Source organism: Drosophila arizonae, chromosome 4 (assembly GCF_054131065.1).
Source record: "Drosophila arizonae isolate 15081-1271.41 chromosome 4, UAZ_ARI_1.0, whole genome shotgun sequence".
Lineage (NCBI taxonomy): Eukaryota > Metazoa > Arthropoda > Insecta > Diptera > Drosophilidae > Drosophila > Drosophila arizonae.
The window spans coordinates 19923758-19949235 of record NC_142924.1 but is presented as its reverse complement, the minus strand read 5'-3'; the positions used below and the strand labels follow the sequence as shown (position 1 = coordinate 19949235).

The 25478-nt window shown below is 37.7% G+C and overlaps 2 protein-coding genes across 4 annotated transcripts; both read left to right on the top strand.

Annotated features, from left to right (window-relative positions):
- The first annotated feature begins 1251 nt into the window (after positions 1–1251).
- On the top strand, positions 1252–4139 carry Cpr62Bb (Cuticular protein 62Bb). 3 transcript variants are annotated; one of them, XM_089467924.1, is made up of 5 exons: positions 1252–1389; positions 1463–1608; positions 2068–2164; positions 2258–2485; positions 3798–4139. In XM_089467924.1, the coding sequence occupies exons 2-5, from the start codon at positions 1519–1521 to the stop codon at positions 3944–3946; spliced, it is 564 nt and encodes a 187-aa protein (XP_089324050.1). In that variant the 5' UTR covers positions 1252–1389; positions 1463–1518; the 3' UTR covers positions 3947–4139. The 3 variants fall into 3 exon arrangements, with proteins under 3 accessions (XP_089324050.1, XP_089324051.1, XP_017860756.2); XM_089467925.1 differs by having other exon boundaries at positions 1315–1389; positions 1467–1608; XM_018005267.2 differs by lacking the exon at positions 1252–1389 and having other exon boundaries at positions 1396–1608.
- A 19685-nt stretch (positions 4140–23824) lies between these two features.
- LOC108612676 (uncharacterized) lies at positions 23825–25129 on the top strand. The gene has a single exon (XM_018005632.2). The coding sequence runs from the start codon at positions 23952–23954 to the stop codon at positions 24984–24986; it is 1035 nt and encodes a 344-aa protein (XP_017861121.1). The 5' UTR covers positions 23825–23951; the 3' UTR covers positions 24987–25129.
- Positions 25130–25478: the final 349 nt, after the last annotated feature.

The window sequence follows — 25478 nt, the reverse complement described above, 5'->3', positions numbered from 1 at the left end:
CACAAAAATTCAGATTATCGAGAATTATCGATAACGCAGTTTTTTAAGGAGATAGAACTTGTTCCGATTTGACGTAATTTTCGATTTCGCGGGGTACAAATTATCGAGACTCGACTGTACAACGTATTTTCATACAAGAAATATAAGAAAATGATCATGGAAGACAAAGTATTCCACATGCACATCTTCCCTTACCCTACACTGTAGGGTATTCACTCGCCTACATCCACACAATTTACACCTTTTTTCGCTTAATTAATTCAATGTATTACGACCGGAACCCGTGGGAACAATAAGTGCAAAGAACACCCCAGCAACGACTTCAAATCCTGCGCTTGTACCTGGGCAACAATTAGAACTAGCCTCGGTATGGCTTGCCTACATATAATGCGCGTTATCTGACATAATTGTTTATATGGAAGTGGGGAGCAGTCAATTAATCACTGATTGAGTCAGCACTAGTCACTAGTCAGCATTATTATAGATAAAGATATAAATTAGCTTAAATTGCTCTGGTGTCATATCTTTATATTTGCTTTTCGCTTCGTTTTCGTTTTCGTAACTTTTGCTTTCATTTGTTGCCAAGAATGGTAGTTAGCCGCGCTTGACCTTCGGCATTGATGGCTAAGACTCAACTGGGAGGAAGCGAGACAGAGGAGAGGCCTGTGGCTTGGAGTAACTAATAACAGTTGGCAGTCAGAATTTTACATAGGGTGCTCTTTACACTATTTGCATTTGTGTGTTTCGCATTGGCTTGAACTTGGCTAAAATAGCCTAGATATTTTTTATTGAATTAAGTTGTTAAATAAATTGCGCTTTATTGGCCACTATTTGTTTTGGTCTAGGGCCACAATCATTGGAGCTGGCTAGCTTGTGGCCCAAGTCATTTGTTTGTGCCGTGCGGAATTAATGACAACATCTATGATTAATAACACCAACAATTCTGCAGTGACTGGCGGCGGATAGCGGCATTACATAGGTATTCACAATGCAGCTCTCGTTTGAGATCTATGGCCGAGTCTGTCGCCAATTTGCACTACTTACACATCGACATACATACATACATATAGCACAACCCGACCCCATTCAACGACTCTTGTGTAGCAACATCCCGATTCATGCTGCAACTTCATTCACATGGCCCCCGCCAAGCAATCGTCGTACTCACCACGCCAGTGACGTTGACTGCGGCTGCGGCTGCGGCTGTGGCTACGACGTCGACATCGCTACAGTTGACTGACTGAGAAAAGGCCCAGTGTCTTGAAGAGCTGGCTGCGCAGCTGCGTCGCTGCTCTTGCGCTTATTTAAATGGCAACTTGACTCTAGAATAGCCACAGTATTCCGGTGAACTTGGCGTTGTTTGTATCTGTTGCCGTTGCAGTACTAAAAGTAAATCCTCAAATCTAAGGATCCCTGTGAAGTGCTTACGCTAAATCAACCTTTTGTGTTTGTTTGCTTTTAGCCAGTTATCGAAACAAATTTGCAATCGACAATACGATATCAAAAAATCTCCAGAAAATGGCAAATTTCGTGTGCTTTGTTATCCTCTCCCTGGCGCTGTTCGCCAGCGTAGCCGTGGCGCGTCCTGGATATGCTGTGGATTACTATGTGAGTTGGAGATTTATGTGTGATTGTGTGAGAAATATAATTCGAGTTTGAGAGACAAAACAGAGGGAGGAGTCTTGGAGCTAGTATCGATACTATAGTTCAGTGGAAAATATTTTAAAACTTAATAAAAGAAATATACAAAGGAAGTAAAGTTCAGGAAATATTATTTATGCTACAAAAAGTATCTATAACTTTTATGCATTTATGCTTAAAAAAAATATCATATTTCTCATTATAATTTGTGAATCTCAAAATTTTCATATTTGGATATATATATAGAAAGACAGATTTTTATAGAAATAGAGATTTAGAGATTTAGATTTGATTTATATAAATTATATTGCGATAAGTAAATAAATATACAATATAAATATATTTAAAAATCTAAATATATGACATAAAATTATGAAAATATATAAATTTTCAATTTTATATTTATTTAATTTTTATATTTTACAGGACCATCCCAAATATTCCTTTAACTATGGCGTTGCTGATCACAGCACAGGCGATGTCAAGTCCCAGCATGAGACGCGTGATGGCGATGTTGTCAAGGGTAAGTTTCACTCCGTAAATTCACACACACACACACACACACTTTTACACATTATATGTGTATATATCCATCGTTTATCAAACTCTTCTTTAGGCCAATACTCTTTGGTTGAGCCCGATGGTTCCATTCGCACCGTGGACTACACAGCTGATTCAATTCATGGCTTCAACGCTGTTGTCACCAAATCTGGACCCACTGTGCACGCCCAAGCGCTAGTCACCAAGCCCATTGTGGCGCACAAGCCAATTCTGAGCCACTACCAACCACATGTGGCTCCAGTGGCTGCGCCGGTGATCGTCGCCGCCTCGCCAGCGCCCTATGGTAAGTCCGAATCAGACATCAAACTATCCTTATCGTAGTCGTAATGGTTGTACAGGCTTATGGATAGTTCCTCAGGCGCACATCCAGTTAGTTGTTGTTGTTGTTGTGGTAGCACTCTCTATGCATCAGTCGACGCATTCTGCACACTGACTTGCTGCTCTTGCTTTTCTAGGCATGAACACGTATCGCATGCTCAAGCTGTTCAGGCGTCACGCCAACTATTTTAACAATCAATATCGCAAATTACGCCCAGACGTCTATGATGACAACGCTGATGCGGAGGCTATTACCGATGCCGATTATTATGCAGCCTACTGAATCAGTTTCCCATCACACATACATAAACATGCATATACATATACCATATCTAACCATATATTTTTTAAAAATTATTATTAAAAACGCTTTAGTTCACTTCGCATTTGCAATTAGTTTTGAGAGCGTGTGCGTTGAGGCATGTAAACTGAATCATCGCATCGTGAAATGTACGTTAATTTACAAAACCTGCATTTAGTTGACTAATGCAACAACAGCCGCCACGCCCCTGCACCTTATGTTAATTATGTCATGAGAGTACGTTTTCCTCAACTCTGATCAAGAGATTAGCTGCGGTTTTGCTCTCATATTCTCCGCAATATTCCCACACTAATTATGTCAGATGCAGCAACAGCAGCAGCAGCAGCAGTAGCAGAAACAGTAGCGCATCATCTTTGGGCGCAGGTGTAAGAGTTGTACGGGAAATTATGTTCAGCATTTCATTTTCATTTGCAAGCCAAAAGCCCACATCTTTTCTCAATGTCGTAATGCGAATTCTCGTGGGAATGGTTGTTGTTGGTTTTATTGTTGTGACTGCATGTGAAAATTATTTTGATTGTGGCTGCCATTTTCATATTTAAGAATCATAAGGGGCGCACTCGCACACAAAAGCAAAAGACTTTTGGCAAAACACAAAAGACTTAGGCAACGAACCTCAAACCCCAGTGGGATGCAAAATACCTGAAAGGAAATTCAACTGGCAACAACAACAGCAACAACAACACCTGTGACCAATTGACTTTGGTGCCTACGAATTCGTGACAAACCGAGAAATTATTTCGTCAGCTGAACTGAACTAGTTTGAAATAAAAATTTGATCAACAACTACAAAAATGCAAAGAGCCAAACAGCTGCTGCTGAGCATTGCTTTACTTTTTCTGTCGAATCATTTTGCAAAGTTCGCTTAGCGCAGTGTACAAACATTAAGCGTAGCTTATTTTGCATCATATTACATACATATATATATGTATATATATTTATCTTTCATTACTTACAGTCACCAAGCAATACGCGCCCGCTGCTGCGCCCATCCACTACGACTACGACGACGGCAGCTACTACAACCAGCCCCAATACGAATATGTGCCACAGTACGACGCAGGACACTACGGACACTACACTAGTCCCTATGCGGCACACTATTAGGTATCATCATAACTAGAACGCGAAATACTTGCTATTTAGTGGCCTAAACAAATTTAGTTTGTATATTTTGGATGAAAGCTGAAAACTGAAAAAATACCTTCGATAATAATGATGTGGATGTTAATTTAAGTTGTGAATTCTGTTTTGTAAAATAAACATTTCAACAATACATAAGTGAAATTATTAAAGGAAATTTTAATATTTTTTTATTTATTTTCATTAAAAATTTTAAGGGGTATATTCGCGTTTACATATTTCATTTTTATTTCTCCATCATTCTAAGATTTCGTTCTACACTTGTCATAGAATGCTTATAAATAATTGAAAATTATTGGCTTTCTATTCAACTCACATAATTATCTCTATTCTACACTAATATTTTATTCATATCTACGGCAAACACCTGTAACGTGGGCATCTTCTTCATATGGCAAGAATGTCATATGTAAACTACAATGCCAGCGTTAATTTATAATATTTATGCATAGCACTTGGCTGCTTTACAAATTTATAAATGTTGCAGATTTTAATTGAATTTGTATTAGTATTTTTTTTATTTTTTATTTTATTTTATTTTTTTTTTTATTTATTTATTTATTTTTTTTTTTGTAGTGCAATCCTCTCTCATTCCTTGGTTTATCCCTTGATCCACACTTCTGAGTAGAACTTAAAATCTGAGTTTGTTGAGTGTTGAAGTTATTTACTAGAATATCTGCCAGCTAAAAGCTTGTGTTAATGAGGAAAGAACAAGCTTTTATACTAATAAGGAATTTCATCTACCTAAAATTTCTGTGTTTTATTTATACATATATTTCCTTATAAAAATTTAGACACTTTACAGTTTATTTTATTCTAATTTAATTATACGTTATATCAACTCACATCATTCCCGTTTAACTATTTAGCCATAAGGTATGCAATACAGTCAACTCCAAAGCTGCAGCTGCTTTGAGCTTCGCTTAACGTTGTTAACTAAATAAGTCAAGTGGTTTGTGTTTGCGCTAAGACAGTTTAGGAGCCCAGTTTATATAATGTAGCAGACTATTTGGCACTATCTTAAAGTAAAGTAAATTGAAATTTTGTATCGTTTATATTTTATATATGTTCATCGGTTCATGTATTTTCTCCTATATATAAATGTTCTATTAAATTAATTACAAATCCTAATATCATATTGCTTTAGATTTAATTTGTAAGATGTAAATTTATTTAGCTTTGCTGTATTTATATAATTTATAAGAAAAGGAATTGTGACGAATACGATGAAAATTAATGTAAATCAAAGCCAACTGACTGCTTGATTTATTTTCTGACTTAAGTTTTAGCTACGTCATTTAGTTATTTACTTCTAAGACAATAAGCTCACAAAGGGGCTACTGGAGTGCCTCATTAATTAATAAAATATTATTAGAAAAACAAAACCCTGATTTTCCATTTTCAATGGGTTCAGGGCATAAAAGCAAAGAACTTTTAAGAGCTCACTTATTTATAGCTTTTTAAAAGCTGCACATGCTAACAAAACAATGACCCCATGGGCTCTATATAGAACTGAATGACCTTGAGGGAAGCATTCGATATGCTCACTACGATAATTTTCAAATAGACAGCCAGAGCAAAGATTACGAGCTGCGTTCGCTGGGTGAATATAAAGGAAATGCTGACCGAATAAAGGTCATTCATTGTTCATCACCGACAGCGATAATTGTCAAAATTGTGCATATGAACGTGCGGGCGGCAGGCGGTACAGCAGTCGTTGTGGCCACAGGTGAGTTATCGATTTGCATTGAACAGGTAGCACAGCATTTGTAATTTTCAGCAATTTAATACGCTTGCACAATTCTGATGCAATGGCAGGCCTCTCCTGTCACGGCTGGAATGGCTATTATCACAAATTGAGATCCGGCCGAAAACATAATTCAATTACGCCCTCACAAATGGGCCGAATTGGTTAGAGTCGAGCTGCGACAGCAGCTCCCACATCAATCAAACTCAATATTTAAAACAATCAAATATTTACACAAACTGAATTTATGACCTATAGATGGTTTAAAAAACTATCAACTATTTGTGTTCTGTTTGGCATCAAATCGAATTACTGTAGTTTCGCTTTTCATTTTTGTTCAAATAAAGGACAAATATTTTTAGAGCTATCCGCAATATGCACAAAACGTCGTCTCGTAATCCATTTATATAGTAAATACAAATATATATATATATGTATATGTATATCCATATATATCCTTTTTACTTGTTGTCCATGTCATCGGCCAGTTTTACGCTTTGCTGGTGTTCAATCAACCGAGTTCGTTAAAAAATAATAGTTTGCAGTTCAATGGCAAGGGAAGAAAAGACAAAGTTCATAAGGCTGAATATTACACTGCAAAATAAATATATATATATATATATATATATATATATATATATATATATGTGTATATGTGTATATGTATAACATATAATAACTATTTTACATTTATGTGTATAAATTAATTTATATTGATAATAATGTCATATTATGTATATATATATTATATTTTATTAAATTTTATATAGAGTATCGCATTATTTAATATCTAAAAGGCTTTCGGAAACTCTGAAATGGCACAACATATTGTAGAGTACAGCGAACACATTCCATCCAAAATAAATATAACTATATTGTTCCAATCAATACACATTTTAAAAGCTTCCAACCGTACTTCAGCAAAAAAATAAAAAACAAAATATGAAATTCTAAATTGTCACGACTATTGCTAAGGAAATAACAAAACGTTAGCTAAAAATAACTTTTTTATGGCTACATATGATATGCAAATAAATACAACAAGGCGTGTTTTATGCCGAAATGAGCACGACTTACAGAATACCCATTACTATTAATATTTTAATTCATAATCAAATTCATATTTATATAAACAAAAAGCTTTTTTACATTTTCGAAAATATAAATTTAAAATTTACTAAAAATATTTTATCAAAATATAATAATATCACGGTCTATGCTCATCGGAAATTCCATATGTACTCTCCATTTTCTTCTCAGAATTTTCATAAAGCGCATAGCTCTACAAATTTGCACATAAATATTCCGTATAAAAAATTAATTAAACGAAAGTTACGTATAAAAAAAAGACTGAAATAAATATGAAAAACCAAATGCTGTAACTGTCAATATGAAAAAAAAGTAAAGATCACAGCAGCAATGCCAAACACACAAAAACAAAAAGCAAAAAATAAAAACTAAACCCGAAAGGTTGTGGCTGACTATGAGCGGCTAGGAGATACCCACCTTTAATTAATTTTGTAATTTTAATTAACTTGCCCATTCATTATGCAAGAGATTGCCCATTTACCGTGCGCTGAGTGAGCTATTTGTATATCAGAAGTCAAGGCCTGGCACTGGCACATACACATGCACGGCTTGTTTATACCCCTCTTGGCTTTTCAATGGGTGAAGGGTAAAAAATGTAAAGGAAAAATGTAACCAACTTCAGTTTAAATGTATTTTTGCAATTTTAATGAAATGAAATGCATGTGGGCTCCGGCTCGGGCTCGGGCTCGGGCTTTGGCTTGGGCTCGGGCTCAGGTTCAGACTCAACGGTGTAAATGTAAATGCGCCGCCTGACACGCACGTTCAACGGCCCCTCCAGCCCAACGAGCCTTGCATGCCTTTCAACATTTTTTTCTGCCATTTATATATGTGGGTGTGTGAGTGTGTGGGTGTGTGTTTAAATGCAAATTACATTTCATTTCATTATAGCATGCGGCATTTTCACGTTGGGCATGAAATAAGAATGCAAAAACTGCTGCATGCGAAACGAGTTTAAAATGGCGGCCGTTACCGTTAGCGAGCTACGCCAACAGAGCCTTGAGGTACGCAACGCATTAGAGACAGGCACAGTTTAGAGCCGGCGTCCAAACCGGAGTCAGAGGCACCGTCCGAGTCTCTGTCGTCGTCGTCGCTGTCGTCGTTGTGGTAGTGGCTGCCAGATGAATTCACCTACCCACATCCACTCACACACACACACACACGCACTTTAGCACACACATTCTTGCACAGAACGACAGTTATGAACATTCACGCTAATGCGTTCTGAATGCTTGAGCATTTAATATACCTTATAAATGCCTACAGCAAATGTGTATATTGAAATAATAGGTATTTAACATCTTATACATTATGTTATTATTATTATTATTATTATTATAATTATTATTATTATTATTATTATTATTATTATTATTATTATTATTATTATTATTATTATTATTATTATTATTATTATTATTATTATTATTATTATTATTATTATTATTATTATTATATAATATTATTGCAAAGCTTTCTACGAATAAGTTTACAAACTTAAATTTACCTAATACAATTTCAATTTCAACAAGATATCAAAATTTATCTTTTAGTATTAGCAACAAAATGTGTTTGCTCACAGGGTATTTCACAGTCTATCATCGCCTGCTGCCGCATTCCTGCTTGTTTATATATGTATATATATAAATAACTCATAGCAAGTGTTGCGCATCGGAATGGATAGAAAGAAGCTGTCCCAACTGCTAATATGCAACCCTCTGTTTGCCTCTGCGCTCCTTCCGGCAACCTCGTACCTGTCTTCTCTCCACCACCAGCAGGTGTACCCAGCCCAGTGGGCGGATTTGCACGCTTAGGCGACTGCCCAGGTGCGTTGTACGCCCGACTGTTGCTTTGCATTGGAAATTAAATTACGCTTAAGATTTAAAGTGCACTGCACAAATTCTATTTACCCTGTGCTACTTAATATAATAAATTGTGATCAAATTTGTTAGCAGGCGGAAGGAACTGCAGCAAGTTTCTTAAGGAAGTGCCAATAGGCCGAATTAAGATACGAAAGAGCGTAAAGATAAAGAGTACAAAAAGATGTTCACTTTGGAAATTCTCGAATTATTATCGACCGCAATTCACATTTGACTCTGCACTGACCCAAATTGCCGAACTAGTGCACAGGGCGTAACGAAATAGAAATTACGTATACGCACAGTGTCGCTCAAAGTGCAAGGGCAGATGTTGCTATTTTTGTTGCTAATTTTGCAACGCAGGCGCCCCGCACACCGCACCGCACGAACACCACACTGCACCACCCCCCAATGCCAACTTTGCGTCATTCCGGTGGCAATCCCTCTTAAAAGTATGGGCCGTAAAGTTTTGCAGCAACTGCTAAACCCGACAGCACGCAGTGCATATTTCGTTAGGAAATCCTTGTAAGCCACAAAAGACTTGAAAATTTGTGCGGAGCCACAAATTTCATGGGAATAAAATTGCAACGAAATAAACTTCCACAAACACACACACACACATACACGTTCACACAGGCATACCAACAAATATACAACACACAAATAAAAACAAACAACAACAATTGCTGGCACAAGAAAACAACATCAAAAGAACACCGAAAATGCAATCGAAGTAGAAAGCACTCGAAAAATCAGCGGCAAATACCAAAAACGAAGGGTCTCTCAATAGACTGGAGGCATGCATTGAATGAATGGAACTGAAAAACTGGGAATGCAGCTGGAGCTGTAGCTGGTGCTGGTGCTGGGGCTGGAGCTGGCGCAGAAGCGCACCAATCGATTTAGCATTGCGTACTAGTTTCCAATTAAAAGTTTACTAATTATTTCTAAACTTTTGTGCAGCGATCAATGAGCATTGAGCATGCAAGCCGCAAACTACGAGCCAGAACTTAGTCGAGGACAGCCGGAAAATCCTGCCCACAAATTGGTTACGATTGCACGAGTGCGTGTGTCTAGCTGTGTGAGTGGGTGTGTGTGGGTGTGTGTGTGGGTGTGTGTGTGGGTGTGTGCATTGTGCGTACTTTACGGTAAGTGGGCTGACCAGCTGAGGCTCTCTGTCTGTCTGTCTCTCTCTCTTTCTCTCTCTGGCTAGGCTAGGCGTAGTCAGCCATTTGGCTGATGAGACACCATGTCCTCGACATGGTCAACATCGGCTGCCAGTAATTGACTATGCGTTGACTTTTGTTAATTTCGCTGCGTTATGGTCCGAGTCATGTGTTTGCCAGTGCCGCCATTTTGTTGCCATACACACACACTCGCGCACACACACACACACACACACACACACACACGTACAGCGCACATGCAATGGCTTGCATTGAGGAGTCAATCAAAGCGCAAATCGATTTCCGTGCCATCCATTTGGGACAATGACTCGCTGCAGCGAGTTTCTGGTATTAACAGCAATTGCATTTCGCCCGCGTCCATGTTGATTGTAATCATTGGCTGCGCCTCATGACTGGCAGCCTAACGAGTTTTGCCAAGAATCCTTCCGTTCATTGATTGCCCCCAGACTTCAAACGGCAAATGGATGGAGTTAACCACCCCCTAAACTCTGCACTCTGCACTCTGCACTCTGCACTCTACCGTAACGAGAAACGCATAGACAAGTTTAGTTAATCGATCATATTTCACGCGATAAGGGCAGAGAAATCATTTTCAATTACTTTGTTAAGTAATGCGCCAAGCACTTTGCTATGCATTTCAGCTGGCGCTGGCTAAACAAACAGCAGGAAAGTCACATGACAAATAGCTCAACTACAAATAATACGAAAGCCGCTGCGAGTATCATCTGATGATAGATATCAACAAAAACCCCATATCGCAATGCAATGCAATTGAAAATGCGCTAGCACTTTGCCAGCGACCAATATTTGTTATTGCAGCTCGCTCGTCGGCCCCAAGGCTGGGAGGGGGGAGAGCCAGCAGTTGTGTGTATGCCAGCACATTTGTCGTCGATTTGTTGGTGTCATTATGCCACGACCGTGGCGGTGTGGCAGGGCGTGAATCGAAGCTGTTGGGGCTGAGGGCGGAAGTAAGCAAGTGAGCGAGTGAGCGAGCGAGGATTGGATAATGTTCGTGGCCCATGTTGACGCACTTAACATTGCAATTTGCAAGCGCTGCTTTATTTTCTGACGCAATACATGGCGTATACGCAATGCGAGGCAAACAACGTCCACCTAGCGCATTTGCACAGCCAGCCCGAAAATCCACTCACGCCCGTGACACGCCCCCACACTCGATTTGTCTATTGTTTGCCAATGTTTGCTTATTTGCTGGTCGCTTAATTATATTTGTGTGCGGTGTTTTGTAAATTTAACTGGTCCCAGAGCCAGGACCAGGACCAGCTCGTTCAGCTCGCTCAGCTCGACGCTTCACGTCCAGCGCACACGAATTTCGCAAATTGTTGGGCAACATTTAATTGTGATTCATTAAACAAGATTATTTAATAAATGTAATGCAATCAATTTTCATATATTTCCAGTTATTTTAATGCAATCAAATCAACTGCACAAAAATTGTTTGTATTGCATAAATGAAATAACTCACAGAGTTTTCAAGCCATTTTATTTAACAAATTATTATTTGCCCTTGCGATGAGTTGCATAAGCCCTGCCAGCTAACTGAATTTGAATAATGCAACGTAAATACAAAAATAGCACAAAAAAACAATTGTAAATAAATGCGCAATGAAAGTTGATGGGATTTTCACCCTTTCAGGTGAGCATAATAATTTTCTCAGCAGGTATGTAATGCATTTAGGGTATTAATTTAATTTAATTTATTTGTAAATTTAACTATGTACATACATTATTTATATTATAGTACTATAGTTATTTGTGATATTCTTATAGAAAAATAATTACATTTATAGAAGAAAATAAAAAAAATAAAAAAAAAAGTAAAACAAAAACAAAATAAAATTCTACAACATACTTATTATAAATACATACTTATTATAAATATACTTATTAAATATATTAATAAAAATATATATAAATAAATATTAATTCAAATTTTTCTGTACGAAAAAAATATTAAAAATAAGAAACCAAAAGAAAATCCGTATGCAAATATTTATATAATTATCTGGAATGAAAAAATTCTAACTTTTTATAAAAAAAAATAAAACATTCTTCTATAAAAACAAATTTTTTATACTCCAAAAAATATTCAAAATTAAAGGACCCAATCAAAATAAATCCAATTCTTTTACAATTATTTTGAAAATAAAAATGAAAATGAAACAAAATTATTATTATTTTTTATTATTTTTGATATTATTATTAATTAATTATTTTATTTTATTTTTTATTTTATTATTTTTATTTATTATTATTTATTTTATATTATTTATATTTTATTATTATTATTATTATTATTATTATTTTCTTTTTTAAGATTTTTTGTTTTTATTTCAGTTTCCATCATGATATATATTTCAAATATTTCTAGTAGCAAATTGAAGCTTCGGTTAGGGAAAGGTAAACCTTTTGTTCCTAGTTAAGCTGTGATAAGGACACTTCTGACGCATATCAAAGCTGATTGATAAACAGGTGTCGTAACAGTTGCAAACGTGACGTCAAATTCTCCATTCAACTGCCTCAATATCTACCACTGTCAATCTATTGATATTGCACTCATATATAGTTGGTATATGCACGTATTGGCCCCATTAAAGAAATCGCACGTATAAATTACCTTTAAATGCATTCAGCTCTATAGCTAATGTTTTTTTTTTTTTTTTTTTGGTATTCTTAAAGCACTTGCAATCATGATTATTTTTATTGTCTTCTGTACAGACATGCAGATGCATATATATTATATATGTATATACATTTCTAAATAAATATACACACATATGGTTTGTGCATTTATTGGCGTTTCCATTGCTGTTACATGGCTCTGATTCTATTTGCTTTGTTTAGACATTTTTACAGTTGGAGCGAACTGCGTGAGCCGCATAAAGGGATTGGGTACTGTCGGCCCGACAAACTTTCCAGCACGTGATCGCAACAGCTATAAACAAAAGCACAGCAACATATACAGACACACACATACACACACGTCTCACAATTGTGCACATACACGCTGCCGCGTTATGACATTTTATTGGCAGCATTTTATTTGAAACGCGTGAGTCGCGCCAGAAACGTTTTCCTCTTGTTTTTTGTTTATTATGCATGGTATGCAAGAAGCCACCATCATAAAGTGGATTGATGAGTCAGACGGAGAGAATGAATGCATAGAGAATACGTGAATTAGTTCTAAGGAGCAATCCTATTTATAGCGAATTTCCCAAGCACAATGAATAAATAAAAAACAAATGTATGGAAATCATTTAAGATTTATTTGCAATTTTCGCTCGACTTTAAGGCAGAGGCGAATGCGAGTGCGACTGCGAGTGTGGTGCAATTTTTTGGAGCATGTCGAAAAGTTTTGCTGCCTGCTCTTGACGCTGTGTGGCTGTGTAAACAAACGACAATGCAACACGTCAACAAGGCTGGCAGTTGCAGTTTTGCGCCTGTGCACTAAACATATTTTATTTGCTCACACATTGAGGAAAAGTTTTGCCATTGCCAGCGGCTATGGCCACCATTGGGGGCTAAGGAATCGAGCAACAGCAGCAGCAGCAGCAGCAGCATGTTTGCGATTTTCATCTTGTGCGAGTTTATTTAGTGCCAGCCCCCTGGCTCACTGTTCGTTTGGCAGCCCGTTTGCAACGTCATTTCGCATGGAAGTTATACGAAATTTACGGAAATACTGAGCTTCGACTAGCAACTAGCCGATGTCTGCTGTCTGCCGTCTGCTGGCATCCGAGTTCGCTCAAGTCAAATAGTCAAACTGTCAAACTGCATGTCGATATATTCTTTAGCGTCTATTTTGCTGCCTTTACTATAATGATTTCAGTTGTCAGATGTTGTTGGCCCTGGTTGACGGGGCGTATGCGCAATTTTCCAGCCTGATTGAAATAAATCGTCTCTCGGCTTGTTTGCGTGTGAGTGTTTCTGTTTATGCTAGTGTTTCGACTGTCTCTGTTTCGCTCTCTCTTTCTCTGTGTGTGTGTGTGTGTATGTGTGTGTGATTCGGTCACATTTGGCATGACCTGCTTTTTATTTATTTATGAAATTCAACTGCTATTTCGCAGACGAGCCAATTGACATTTTTGTGCATTTATCACAAAATATTTCAGTTTTATAAAAAATAGAACTGAAAATGCTGCGACCTATGCAAATTTGTTAACTTTAAGCAAACAAATTGCGAAATTAAAATAAACAGCAGTTGCCATTCAGATTCTCTTGCTGTTGCTCTTTGCTTTCGTCGCTCGCCTTTTGTTTTTGCTGTCACTTTTCTGTTCCTTTTCGGGCCGATCCTTGACCTTCAGGACGCGTAAGTGTAAGTCCGTCGGAAGGCGATTTAACTGTCTTTAAGCCGCAATTTTATCTTGTTATGCTGTGGCAATCTCTGCGCTGATTAATTGGAGCCATTTAACGCGCCGGCTTACCACTCGAGTGCCGCCGGCTGAGGGGCTTTATTCACTTCACGCAGCACAACACAACAAGAGCAACGAGAGCCACGAACAACTTCATCCGACGGCTTGTCCGAGCCACCCTGGGCACAAAGGTCAAATTAATAACGCGTTTTACTTTTCGCCTTTCTCGACACAGTTTCTCAGCCAGGGTCAGCAGAGCTCTGGGCTCTCTGGTAATTCTCAGCGCATTCAACATGCATTGAGCTGCATTTTTAATTAATTGAAGTAAAACAGACGCACTCGGCCGCGGGAAGACCTTTTGAAGGCCGACAGCATTTTCAATTGAGGCTGAAGCATTTCAAGAGCCAATTTCAATTCAGCTTTACATCATTCACCGAAATTTCATAGAGAACTTTAGATGTTCGACCCACTGGCCTGAAATGTAATTTGTTTTTGGAGATGAGTCTAATTCCTTTTAGATAAATTCTCCTTCAATGTGAAAAGTGATTTGAACTAAATTGAAATTTTCCAAACTTTACCAAACCGACTTTTCTCGCTTCCAACAGCATCGCATTCCCGCATAATCAACATTACAGTTCGTTCGGTTTTATGCAAAAATTCCAGCCGAATTTCATTTTGTTTCTGCTTTGTGGGGCCGGAAAATCTTTTGAGTAAGCCGAATTGCAGCAAATGCTAATAATATTTGGGATTGTTGTTCAAATGTACGAAATTGGCTAATGAGCCAAAATTGGAAACAATGCTCAAGATATTTTCTTATTGCCATAAGTTTAAGAGTATTTCTAGCACATTTACTTCAATTAGGGAAAAAGGCTTTAAACGGCAACAAGGCTAAAATGCTACAAAGTACATGATATAGATACAATTGTGTTTGTTGTGTAATTACACAAATGCATTTATGTTGCACAGAGACCGAAACACATGCACAGACACACAGAGGGACACACACACACACACACTCACAGACATACATACGCACACAAAGTTGCAGACGTTTTGTATTTGTGCAGCCATTCAGAACAGAACAAAACACAACAAAACACAAACACACACACACACACACACACATACATACAAAAGTAAAAGTACATAAAGCAAAGTGTAAACAAAATATGTATGCACACACATACAAACACACATACATGTATGCCAACATTTTAGATACACTCGGTCGCACACACACGCTTAGAGGGAGAGCGAGAGAGTGAGAGAGAGCGAGCGTGCGAGTGAGCGAGATACACACACATATAATCAGTGGCATTTTCATTTGGCTGCATCAGCACAAAAGCGAACCGACTCAGACTTAATTAAAATTTCATTGTATGCGGTTCACCTTTTACTGCTTTTCTCTATTTTTCCCTTTTTTTTATGTGTGTGTGTGTGTGTGTTGTTTCATTCACATTCTGATTTAACTCCTTCGTCAGTTAAACAATTGTTTTTGTGCTAATGCGTTTGGCCCTTGTCATATTGTTTGCCAGGACCCTTGAGACATAGACAATGGCCACTTGTTAGCCTTGCATTGTGGCACGACCAACCACGAGCCCGTCCTCCCGCCCGCTCGACTTTCTTAGCCCCTTTCAACTTTTGCAATTACTTTTTCCATTCGTAATTAGCGCCAGCTGCTAAAAAGTATGCTACGGAAATTTGCTCACACACACACTCGCACATACACACACAGAGACAGGCAGACAACAAGGAGATGGATAGAGACAGTGGCTTCCTTGATAATTGGTCGCTTTTCGGCTTTTTGGGCAACAGCAATAGTCCAGGCCACTAATTTGCAAAATTGCTGAAATAATTGGCCAACATGATGTATTTCATTTTAAATTAAACGCTGTTCCAGTTCAACAAAAAAAAAAAAAAAGAGAGAGAGAAAATACCCCCAATTTACGCACTACCACAGCACCACCAACACCACAACTCAACTGCAATTGGCAGCATTTTAAGCCACAAGGTTTACTCAGTTCTCCACAGAGCATGGCACATCAGCTGGCTGTAAAAATTTTAACTACAGAATACCCTTAACTAGTAGAGCTATATATATTTCAGCTAAAAATGCATAGCTAACCTTTGTATAAAAATAAATTTGTATCATAAGCTTTTTTTTTTTATATTATTATTAAATTTAAAAAAATATATGTATATATACATATATATATTATTATTAAATTTAAAAAAATAAAATAAAAATGTATATATTTTAACTAAACACTTGTTATTAAATTTATTTAATATTAGATTATATTTTAAACTCAAATTTTTTATATATTAATTTTATTTTATATTTCCATTCAAACTTCCTTTAGGGCATTCACAATTCGTAGTATTATTTTGCAAACCTTTTTGGCTTTCATTCTGCTGCATGCACATTTTTTGGCTGCACATAATTTAGCCAATTAAGCGCATTTATACATATACATATACGTACATGTGTAATGTATGAATGTGCAAATATTAACAACGCTTTGTTAATGCTTTTTATGCACATTACGTATACGCCGCGTAGGCGCGCTGAATTTCCAGCGACCGCGCCCCATTTTATCAAAGGCAACCAAATCAAAGCGCACGCACATTTTTGCGTCATAAAATCAATAAATAAATTTCTTAGTGCATAAGAGAATATTAATGATGCTCAGGGGCAGCCCGATGGCTGCCTTGAATTTATTTCGGCTGCTGCTGGCTGCTCCGCCTGGAGGCCATCATGTGGCTCTGGCGACAACATAGATATAGACATAGCGTATTAAGCGAAGGTGTATTTATGGGTCAGTCGAAATGTTGGCCTCTTTTTTTTTTGTGTTTTTTGTGTTTTGGTATTCTCTTTTGCATTAACAGCATCTCTGTCATCATTTATCATCGTTTGCGTGCATACGTTGGCCTTCAAGTGGATCTGGGCCAGAGCATTTCGCAGATACGTGTCTGTACTTAACGGCTAAAGTATATAGCTCCCCGATAAAGCTGTGGCGCATGCAACAATGTCGATTCATCTTCCTCTCGCATGGCAATTAAATATATCTATATACACATCATTCTTGAACAGCAACTGATTGTTTTTATTGATTATGTCACAGGAAAGAGACTGCTCAACTAGGAGATACCCTGAACCCTCTAAGCTGATTTTCTAATCATTCTGCACTTCTTCTATGCACACATACGTACACATGCATCCAGACGCGCGTATAACAACGCGCTCTGCTAACTGCGCAGTAAGCAGTGACTGCGCTTGGGCTGCGCTGCAGCGTGGGCAATATTATGATAATTTATTTGTTGAATAATTAGACTCATTCACGAAAGTGAAATGAGTATATTGGTTTTGTGCAATGTCCGTCTTGCTGTCCGTCCGTCTGTCCGTCTGTCCGTCTGTCCGTCTGTCCGTCTGTCCGTATGAACGCAATCTATTTCGGCGCTATTGAAGCTAGAGACTTGAAATTTGGAACACATACTCGTGTATATCTCCGATTTATAAAGTGTTAAAATTTTCCCGATCCGCCCACTAGGGGCGTGGCAAATCGGAAAATGCATTTTCCGATATACCAGAAATCATGTTTGTTGAAGAGCTAGAAAGCTGAAATTTGGTATGTAGGTCCGCGCCAACCACCCAAGATCACAAGCTATGGCGGATATATCTCCGCCCATTAGGGGCGTGGCAAATCGGACAAAACTGTATCTCCTAAAGTTATAAACCTAGAATGCTGAAATTTTGCACGTAAGCTAATGTTTTAATTCTATGAAGATGGGTGAAAAAATTATATATCTACGTCCCTTAGGGGCGTGGCAAATCGGACCTGAAGATATAGTGATTTTTCGAATTCTGCTATATTTTAGGCACTATTGATGCTAGAGATCTGAAATTTGGTATATATACGCGGGTTGATCACCCAAGTCCAACGAGCTATGGTAGATATATGTCCGCCCATAGGGGGCGTGGCAAACCGCAAAAGTTTATATCTCCTACAATTTAAGAGCTAGAAGCTTCAAATTTGGATAGTTAAGTTACTGGTAGCCTCCTCTATCGATGCCCCAAAAATAATTTTTAAGCCTCTTTAGGGGCGTGGCATATCGAAAAATACCCTGTAATTTTCACATTTTTTGAGCGTAAGAATTCAAATTTTGCATTTAGGTAACCGGTTACTCGTTCTAAGAACTGGCTAAAATTGAGGAGTCGACGGCCACTAGGGGCGTGGCAATCGGCATTTACAGTGCCCGTATCGCGACATTTATATGCGTCAGCCATCTATTTATGCATTTGTACATATAAATAAGCTTAATAGATATTCATAATACAAAAGGAAACATTTTTATGAATTTAAAAAAATTTAAAATAAGCTAAAATAACAAAAAATTTGCAATTTACAAAAAAGTGTTTTCCGCGGGATTTGAACTCGCACCCAACCCAAACAGCATGTTTGTCAAAATAGCTAAAATAATGGTCGTCGGCGCTTCAGCCTACAGCACCACCGCGTCGTTTCGATCAATAGAAGTTAAAACGAAATCACATTATTGTTATGACGCCACATAGCAAAGAAAAGCCAGAGTGGTGGCTGGAAATTCAAAAACAATGCAAAGACAAATCAATCGCAACGAGATTCTTAGAATATGCTAGAGTACGCATTTATGTGTGCATACATACACACATACAAATGAGCGCGTGTATAAGGCTGGAATGCTTGATGCTATGCGTGCAGACTTACATATATACATATGTATGTATTTGCATATATGTATTTGAGGGCTATTTAAGAAGAAACAAATTTAAACTTATAAAATTATTCGACTAAGAAAATGAAAAGTATTAAGTGCCATTCAGTCAAGCTCGCACCTTCCCAATAAAATATCTATTTTATAAAAAACGAAAAATGTATGAAAAAAAAAAAAAAAACATAGTAGAGGTTCGAACCTCCCTACTCTAACGTTACTTGCGTCGCCCTTAGCACCCGCGCCATTGCTTTGCTCGAGCACTCAGCTGCTAAAATAGAATAGCTTAATAAGAGAGCGTCATCAGACAAAACTACAGTAACGGCTAGAAAGTCCAGAAATCAATCGAAATTCTAAGAATGTGAGAAAAGGCGCGCTTCTGTCTGTACGCATAGAATAGACGATGAGTGTGTGCACATGTATAGTAAAATCGCGCTGATCTGCTGCTAGCTTGAAGCCGGTATCCAATATATGGATATAAATACATGTATATTATTAAAAGTCAAAATTGTATAAATTATATACATATGCATGTAATTTGAATGCAATTATGCAATGATCATAGCAATAGCTATCGATGATTTTCCCATTTTAAATGGGATCATGCCCTGTTTTTTGTTGCGCACTAGACTTGAAAATTGCACTATATACTCTGGTTGACAGCGTTTGGGCTGTGAATGAGTCTTCTGCAATCGGTATCGCCCGACTGCAACGTTCTTACTTGTTTCTTTTGTAGACGTACGATCTTAATGAAACTTTCAGAACGTAATTATATGGTGAATATGTGTGTACATTCCAAAGCACAAGTCCCTAGTACTTGAAATGCGTTTTTTGCAAATTGGGGGCAAAAGGGGCGTGGTATCCCAAATCTTTAAATTACAAAATCTTTGTATTCATTAACTTTATATACAACGCAAATTTGAAGACTCCAGGTCTAAAAGTGTTCAAATTAGGCTAAAAAAACAAAATCAATTTTTCGATTATTCTCGATAAAAAAGTTATCGGATGATTTATCGAAAAAATAAAGCAAACTCGTACTGCGTATGGTACACACGAGTATGCATGCCAAATTTCAGCTTTCTAGCTCTTATAACTTCTGAGATCGACGCACTCATACGGACGGACGGACGGACAGACGGACAGGGCTATATCGACTCAGCTCATCGCGCTGATCAAGAATATATATACTTTGTGGGGTCTGCCACACCTCCTTCTGCCCGTTACATACTTTTTCACAAAACCATTATACCCTGATTTCCCATTTTCAATGGGTTCAGGGTATAAAAAAAGCTGTAATGAAATATATATATTGGCATACGTCAGATGTCCTTGAGAAGCTCTCAGATTCCCTTATTTCATTCAATAGTAATGTTGCCCATATTCGATTGATATTTGATTATTTTGTAAACCTTATTTGTATTTGATTCAATTGTTTGTTATTCTGAATGGCCTTTGTTGCCATAGACCGAATGCACTGCCACAAACCCCTGGTCAGACAAGCTCGTAGGCCAATATTACAATTCCTTAATTATATAAGCTCACATCAAATGGAAGCTATACAAACTCACACACTATAGAAACAGTATTTGCATACAGACTAAATTGATGGGCCACCTTTTGTGCTCGCATTGCCCCAGTAGTGCAGATAAGCATCATGTTTTGCATTTTGCGGTAAGCCGGAACGCAAACTGAACACAGAGTACTACTGCTCTGGTACATCATTATCGAATCGTCCGCTATTGGGTTTTTGTTACATTTTATGAGCCCTTTGGTGTATGAGCGAGCACTCCTATCGCAGCTCATTTGCATCCATTCAACGAATTTTACAAACCATTGCGCCATTGATGTTGTGCCCCTAAGTGGGTTTTCAAAATCAACTTCAAATTGGCAACCGACATGCGCCCGGTTTGTATGCCAAACAACTTTAGTTCGTATAGCCGCATCTATTAACAAATTAAGTGGAGTCTCTCTGTCTGTGTGTGTGTGTGTGTGTGTATGTGTATGTATTTGTTTGTCCTTGTACGAACTGTGTATCTGTATTTGTGTATTTGTATTAGCAGTTGTGCTTGAATTTGTGTGTGTGTGTGTGTATTTGTGTTTGTGTTCGTATTCGTGTTTGAGTTCACATGCAAATGAGAAACTACAGTTCACATAATGTCGACGAAATTTAGCGCATAACTCGATGATTCTCGTTTGGGTAATTGTGCATCCAGTCCGCATTACACTCTTAACTGTGGCAAAATACGCTCCACTCTATAAATGTGCACTCGCTCTGCTCATCCTCAGTGAGTGTCACACACGTTATTAGATTCCCAAAAATTTGATATGTCAATCAATATATTCGCTGATTGAACCCATTGTCCGGACGTCACAGGGAAGAGCTTCAATGTCATTCAGAACATTTTTGATTAATGTTCGCGTCGGGCGTGTATCGAGTGCATGAATATGAGGAATAATTATTAATCGGGTGAATGATGCTTAAATGATTGGTTATATAAATAAAAAAGGCATCGTTTTTATTGAATCAATAAACTGATAAATCGTTAGATCATCCAATATTAATATGATAACAATCTAAATAATAATTTAATAATATTCCAACTTATATTTAATATTTATTTAATATTATAATCAATTAATAATATTTACAAAAATTCAATTGAATTTCTTCATTTTTTTCCATAAAAAATATTACCAAACATAATATTAATATGATAATGATTTAATAATATTCTAATTACTTATATTTACGTTAAATTAAATTGATTCTCTACATGCAATTCCAAAAAAAATTCAAAATTATCAATACTAGTCCAATATTAATATGATAATAAATCATGCATTCCCATAAAAAATATTAACAGTATATAGTCCAATATAAATATTATAATGATTTAATAATATTTTAACTACATTAATTTTAAAAAATTTTAATTATTTTTGATTTGCAATAAAAAATATTAGCAATGTCTAGTTCATTATTAAAATGATAAAATTAATAAAATTAATAATATTCCAGCTGCTTATATTTAACAAAATTCAATTCAATTTCTTCATTTATTTCCATAAAAAAACATTAACAACGTTTAGTCCAATATTAATATGATTTTAATTTAATAATATTCCAATTGCTTATATATGACAAAATTATTTTCCTCATGCATTTCCATAAAAAAAACATTATTAATGTCTACACCAATATTAATATGAAAATAATTTAATTGCTTATATTTACAAATATTAAATTACATGTCCTTATGTAATTCCATAAAAAAAATTTAAATAAATCATACGATAATATTTTAATATGATAATACTTTAATATTCCAATTGCGTAAATTAAATTGAATTTCCTCATGCATTTCCACAAAAAATTTTTTGCCTATTTGAAAAAAAAAAAAAAAAAAAAAAAAAAAAAATAGAGACAAACTCTCCATGCATTTTATATTTGCCTCAAGTACTATTCGCCATCAATATGCAAAATTGTCAGCAGAATAAAATTCTTTGCATACTTCACCTGCTATTCGAGCATACTTGACTTGTCTTAAATTGCCCTTTCGGCAATGGCATGTCATTTTATTTTTTACTTTCCTTTTTTTTTGGCATGCATACTCATGTTTCCCTTTGCATTCGCATTAAAGTTTTTTCCAGCCCAAAAGTGGGCGATTCTCAATTTTACGGCCTGCGAGTCGAAGCTGTCAAAGCTTAAGAGAGCCGTCCCAAATTAGACACGCACCTATTCAACTCACTTCAAAGTCTTGATAAAGTTCGGGGCTAAAGCCAAATCAAAAAAAAAAAAAAAAAAAAAAAAAAAAAAAATGTGAAGGAACTATTGACACTGGCGTAATTTGTGTGTGAGTGTTTGTGAAATTTTTTTGTGAATTGAATTCTGTTGCAAAGTTTGGAGCTAAGCGAATTGAAGCTAATTTGAAAAGGGAAGAGCCGACTGAGTCGACCTTTTTGCAGCTCATGGCATTAGAGTGCTAGCTTTTGTGGTCAAATTGAGATATAGGTGCTACGCACCCACATCAAATTCCGACATTTTCTGGCCAAGTGGGACACGGATCATGCACATTGGCCGACCGAAGAAGTAATGCGAATACCGTAATGCAAACCAATATTATGTAGTTTCAATCACACACATACACATACATATATGTAGACACATTTTTATAAACATAATTATGTATACATTTCCCTTCTCTAATATCGTATAGTTGGCTAATCAAAGGCGATTAGTGAAGCAATTAATTTACTCTCATTAATTAAAGGCGGACGCGACCCTTTTTTGATAGAGAGCGCGACCCAGGCAAAAATTAGATGCTCTAAGCCAAGCGAAGCCAAGCCAAGCCTAACAAAAACAGCAACATCCTGCTGTCATACTCTAGTCTAATTTTATGCAACATCTTTCTCAGTCTCTGGGCCAGAAAAGCAACTTGCCAGCAGCCAAAAGTTTAAATTGAAGTGCTCAGCTCTGCTCTGCTCTGGCTGCTGTCCGTTTGGCGGCAATGCACAAAGTTTTTAAATTACCCGCGCACCTCTCTAAATGGTTTTGAATGCCAACCATTTTTGCTCTTTGTACTCGCAGTCCAATCCAATTTTCATTTCATTCTTTGCCCAAACTTGACGCCGACTGTTCAAAAGAAAACTCCAAATGAGAAGAATAAACAAGCCACACACACAACAACACAATGATAAAGCTCCCGAAACTGAATCACTAAAACAGAGGCCTTCGACTCTGGCTCGAGGTCAACAGTTGGCAATGAAATTCTGTAAAAAAAAAAAAAATAATTATTCTACAGAAACAGAACTTTGAGAGAAAAGGGATTCGTCTGAAGCAATCTTTGCCAAGTCCGTCAAGCCGGCCATGTGACGTGCTTCAGTTTGATAGGAACTCTCGTTAGTTCTTCAAAAATATTTCATATGCTAAGATTTATTTTTAAGATATGCTAATTAAATTCAACTGAAGCCGTCAACATGAATAAAGACAGGATTTCATATAGACAGATGCAGCAGGAAATTGAGAAAAAATTGGAAGAGAAATTGCAAGAAACCAAATATAATGAGAGCAAAGACTCCGAGTACCGCACAGCCGTGCGCCATTTATCCCGCGTGCCAGGCAACTGTCCAGTGAGCAAATGCCGTGAGATTATATTCCCATCGAATCTGATGATGCACATGCTCCACAAGCACGTGAACGCCATTGGCAGCACCAACTCGGAGATCTATGAGCACAAGCCCCTGATAATGTGTTTCGATCCCAATAATTTCACCGAGTTTGGTGTCAATAACTGCTTCGCCACACTGATGTACGGCGGAAAGAAGGGGAAAATTAGGACGCGTCCGGGCCTCACCTACCTGTGCAATCCGAACTCGGCGCTCATCAACGATCACCATCGGTTCGACCACTTTCTGCCCATAATGCTGATCGTCTGCCGCACCACCTGGTATGCCCAGCTCAAGGACAAGCTCCTGGAGGCCCAGCTGGTGTCGATAAATGCCAGGAAGGCCGGCATCTACGTCTTTTGGCTGGTGGCACCCAAAACGACACGCAAACTCTACTACACCCTGACCATCTATGATCGCTACTATTTGAACTCGCGCAGTGTTATTCGTGTGGTGCGCGACTACACTCAATCACAGAATCCCAGCGAATTTCTGCCAAACGAGGACAACTACCTGCTGCTGCGTGACTCGGAGGTGAAGAGCTTCATGAGCATGAGCCACGGCGAGGCAACTCCCCAGCTCCGGCCTGGCATACCCATTGAGCTCATCATCTACGAGAACCCGAACAATCCCCCAATACGCCACAGCAGTCAGAGGGAACTGCACGCAGCACTCAAGCAGGCGCAGGACGTCTACATCATGGACAGTGTACCTCGCCTAAGAGGATCTACGAGTCGCGTCACCCCACCGAAAGCCAAAAAGCCGCGTGGCAAAAAGTCCCGTAATAAGCCAAACGACTCGGCGAGCGAGTGTCCCATTAGCCTCGAGTCAATATTTAAGCTTTAGTCCTTCACCTGCTGCCCCATTGTATTGTGTAAATTTAATCTATGCTATCTTTGAATCTATCTTCTACTGCATATTTTCCAAATTCCAAACAAAATGTCCTACAAAAATAGTTCGAATAAATGTGTATGCTTCAGACTCATAAACCATTCCTGTCTTGGCTGCATCTGATGAGGCGCTCAGCTTGTGGCGCTTATAATTAATTACAGTCATTAGCTGACTTTGCGGGCGCCGGTAGTATCTCCATATCTCGGCAACTAATATTCCCCGTTGAACATCAATAATCGCCTGGGGGGGTGGGGGGTGTGGTCGGCTAATCGCCATACAAGTTAATGGGCGTATCGCGCATGAGGCATGCAACAGGCTGGCCAACAAACTGGCGCAGCTAATGCCGCCATTTACTCCATTTATTCGGCTCTTATTTAATTTTCATTACAAATTTGAGGCCGCACGTGATGTGCATGCCGTGGTGCCATGCTCGGGGCATGCTACTTC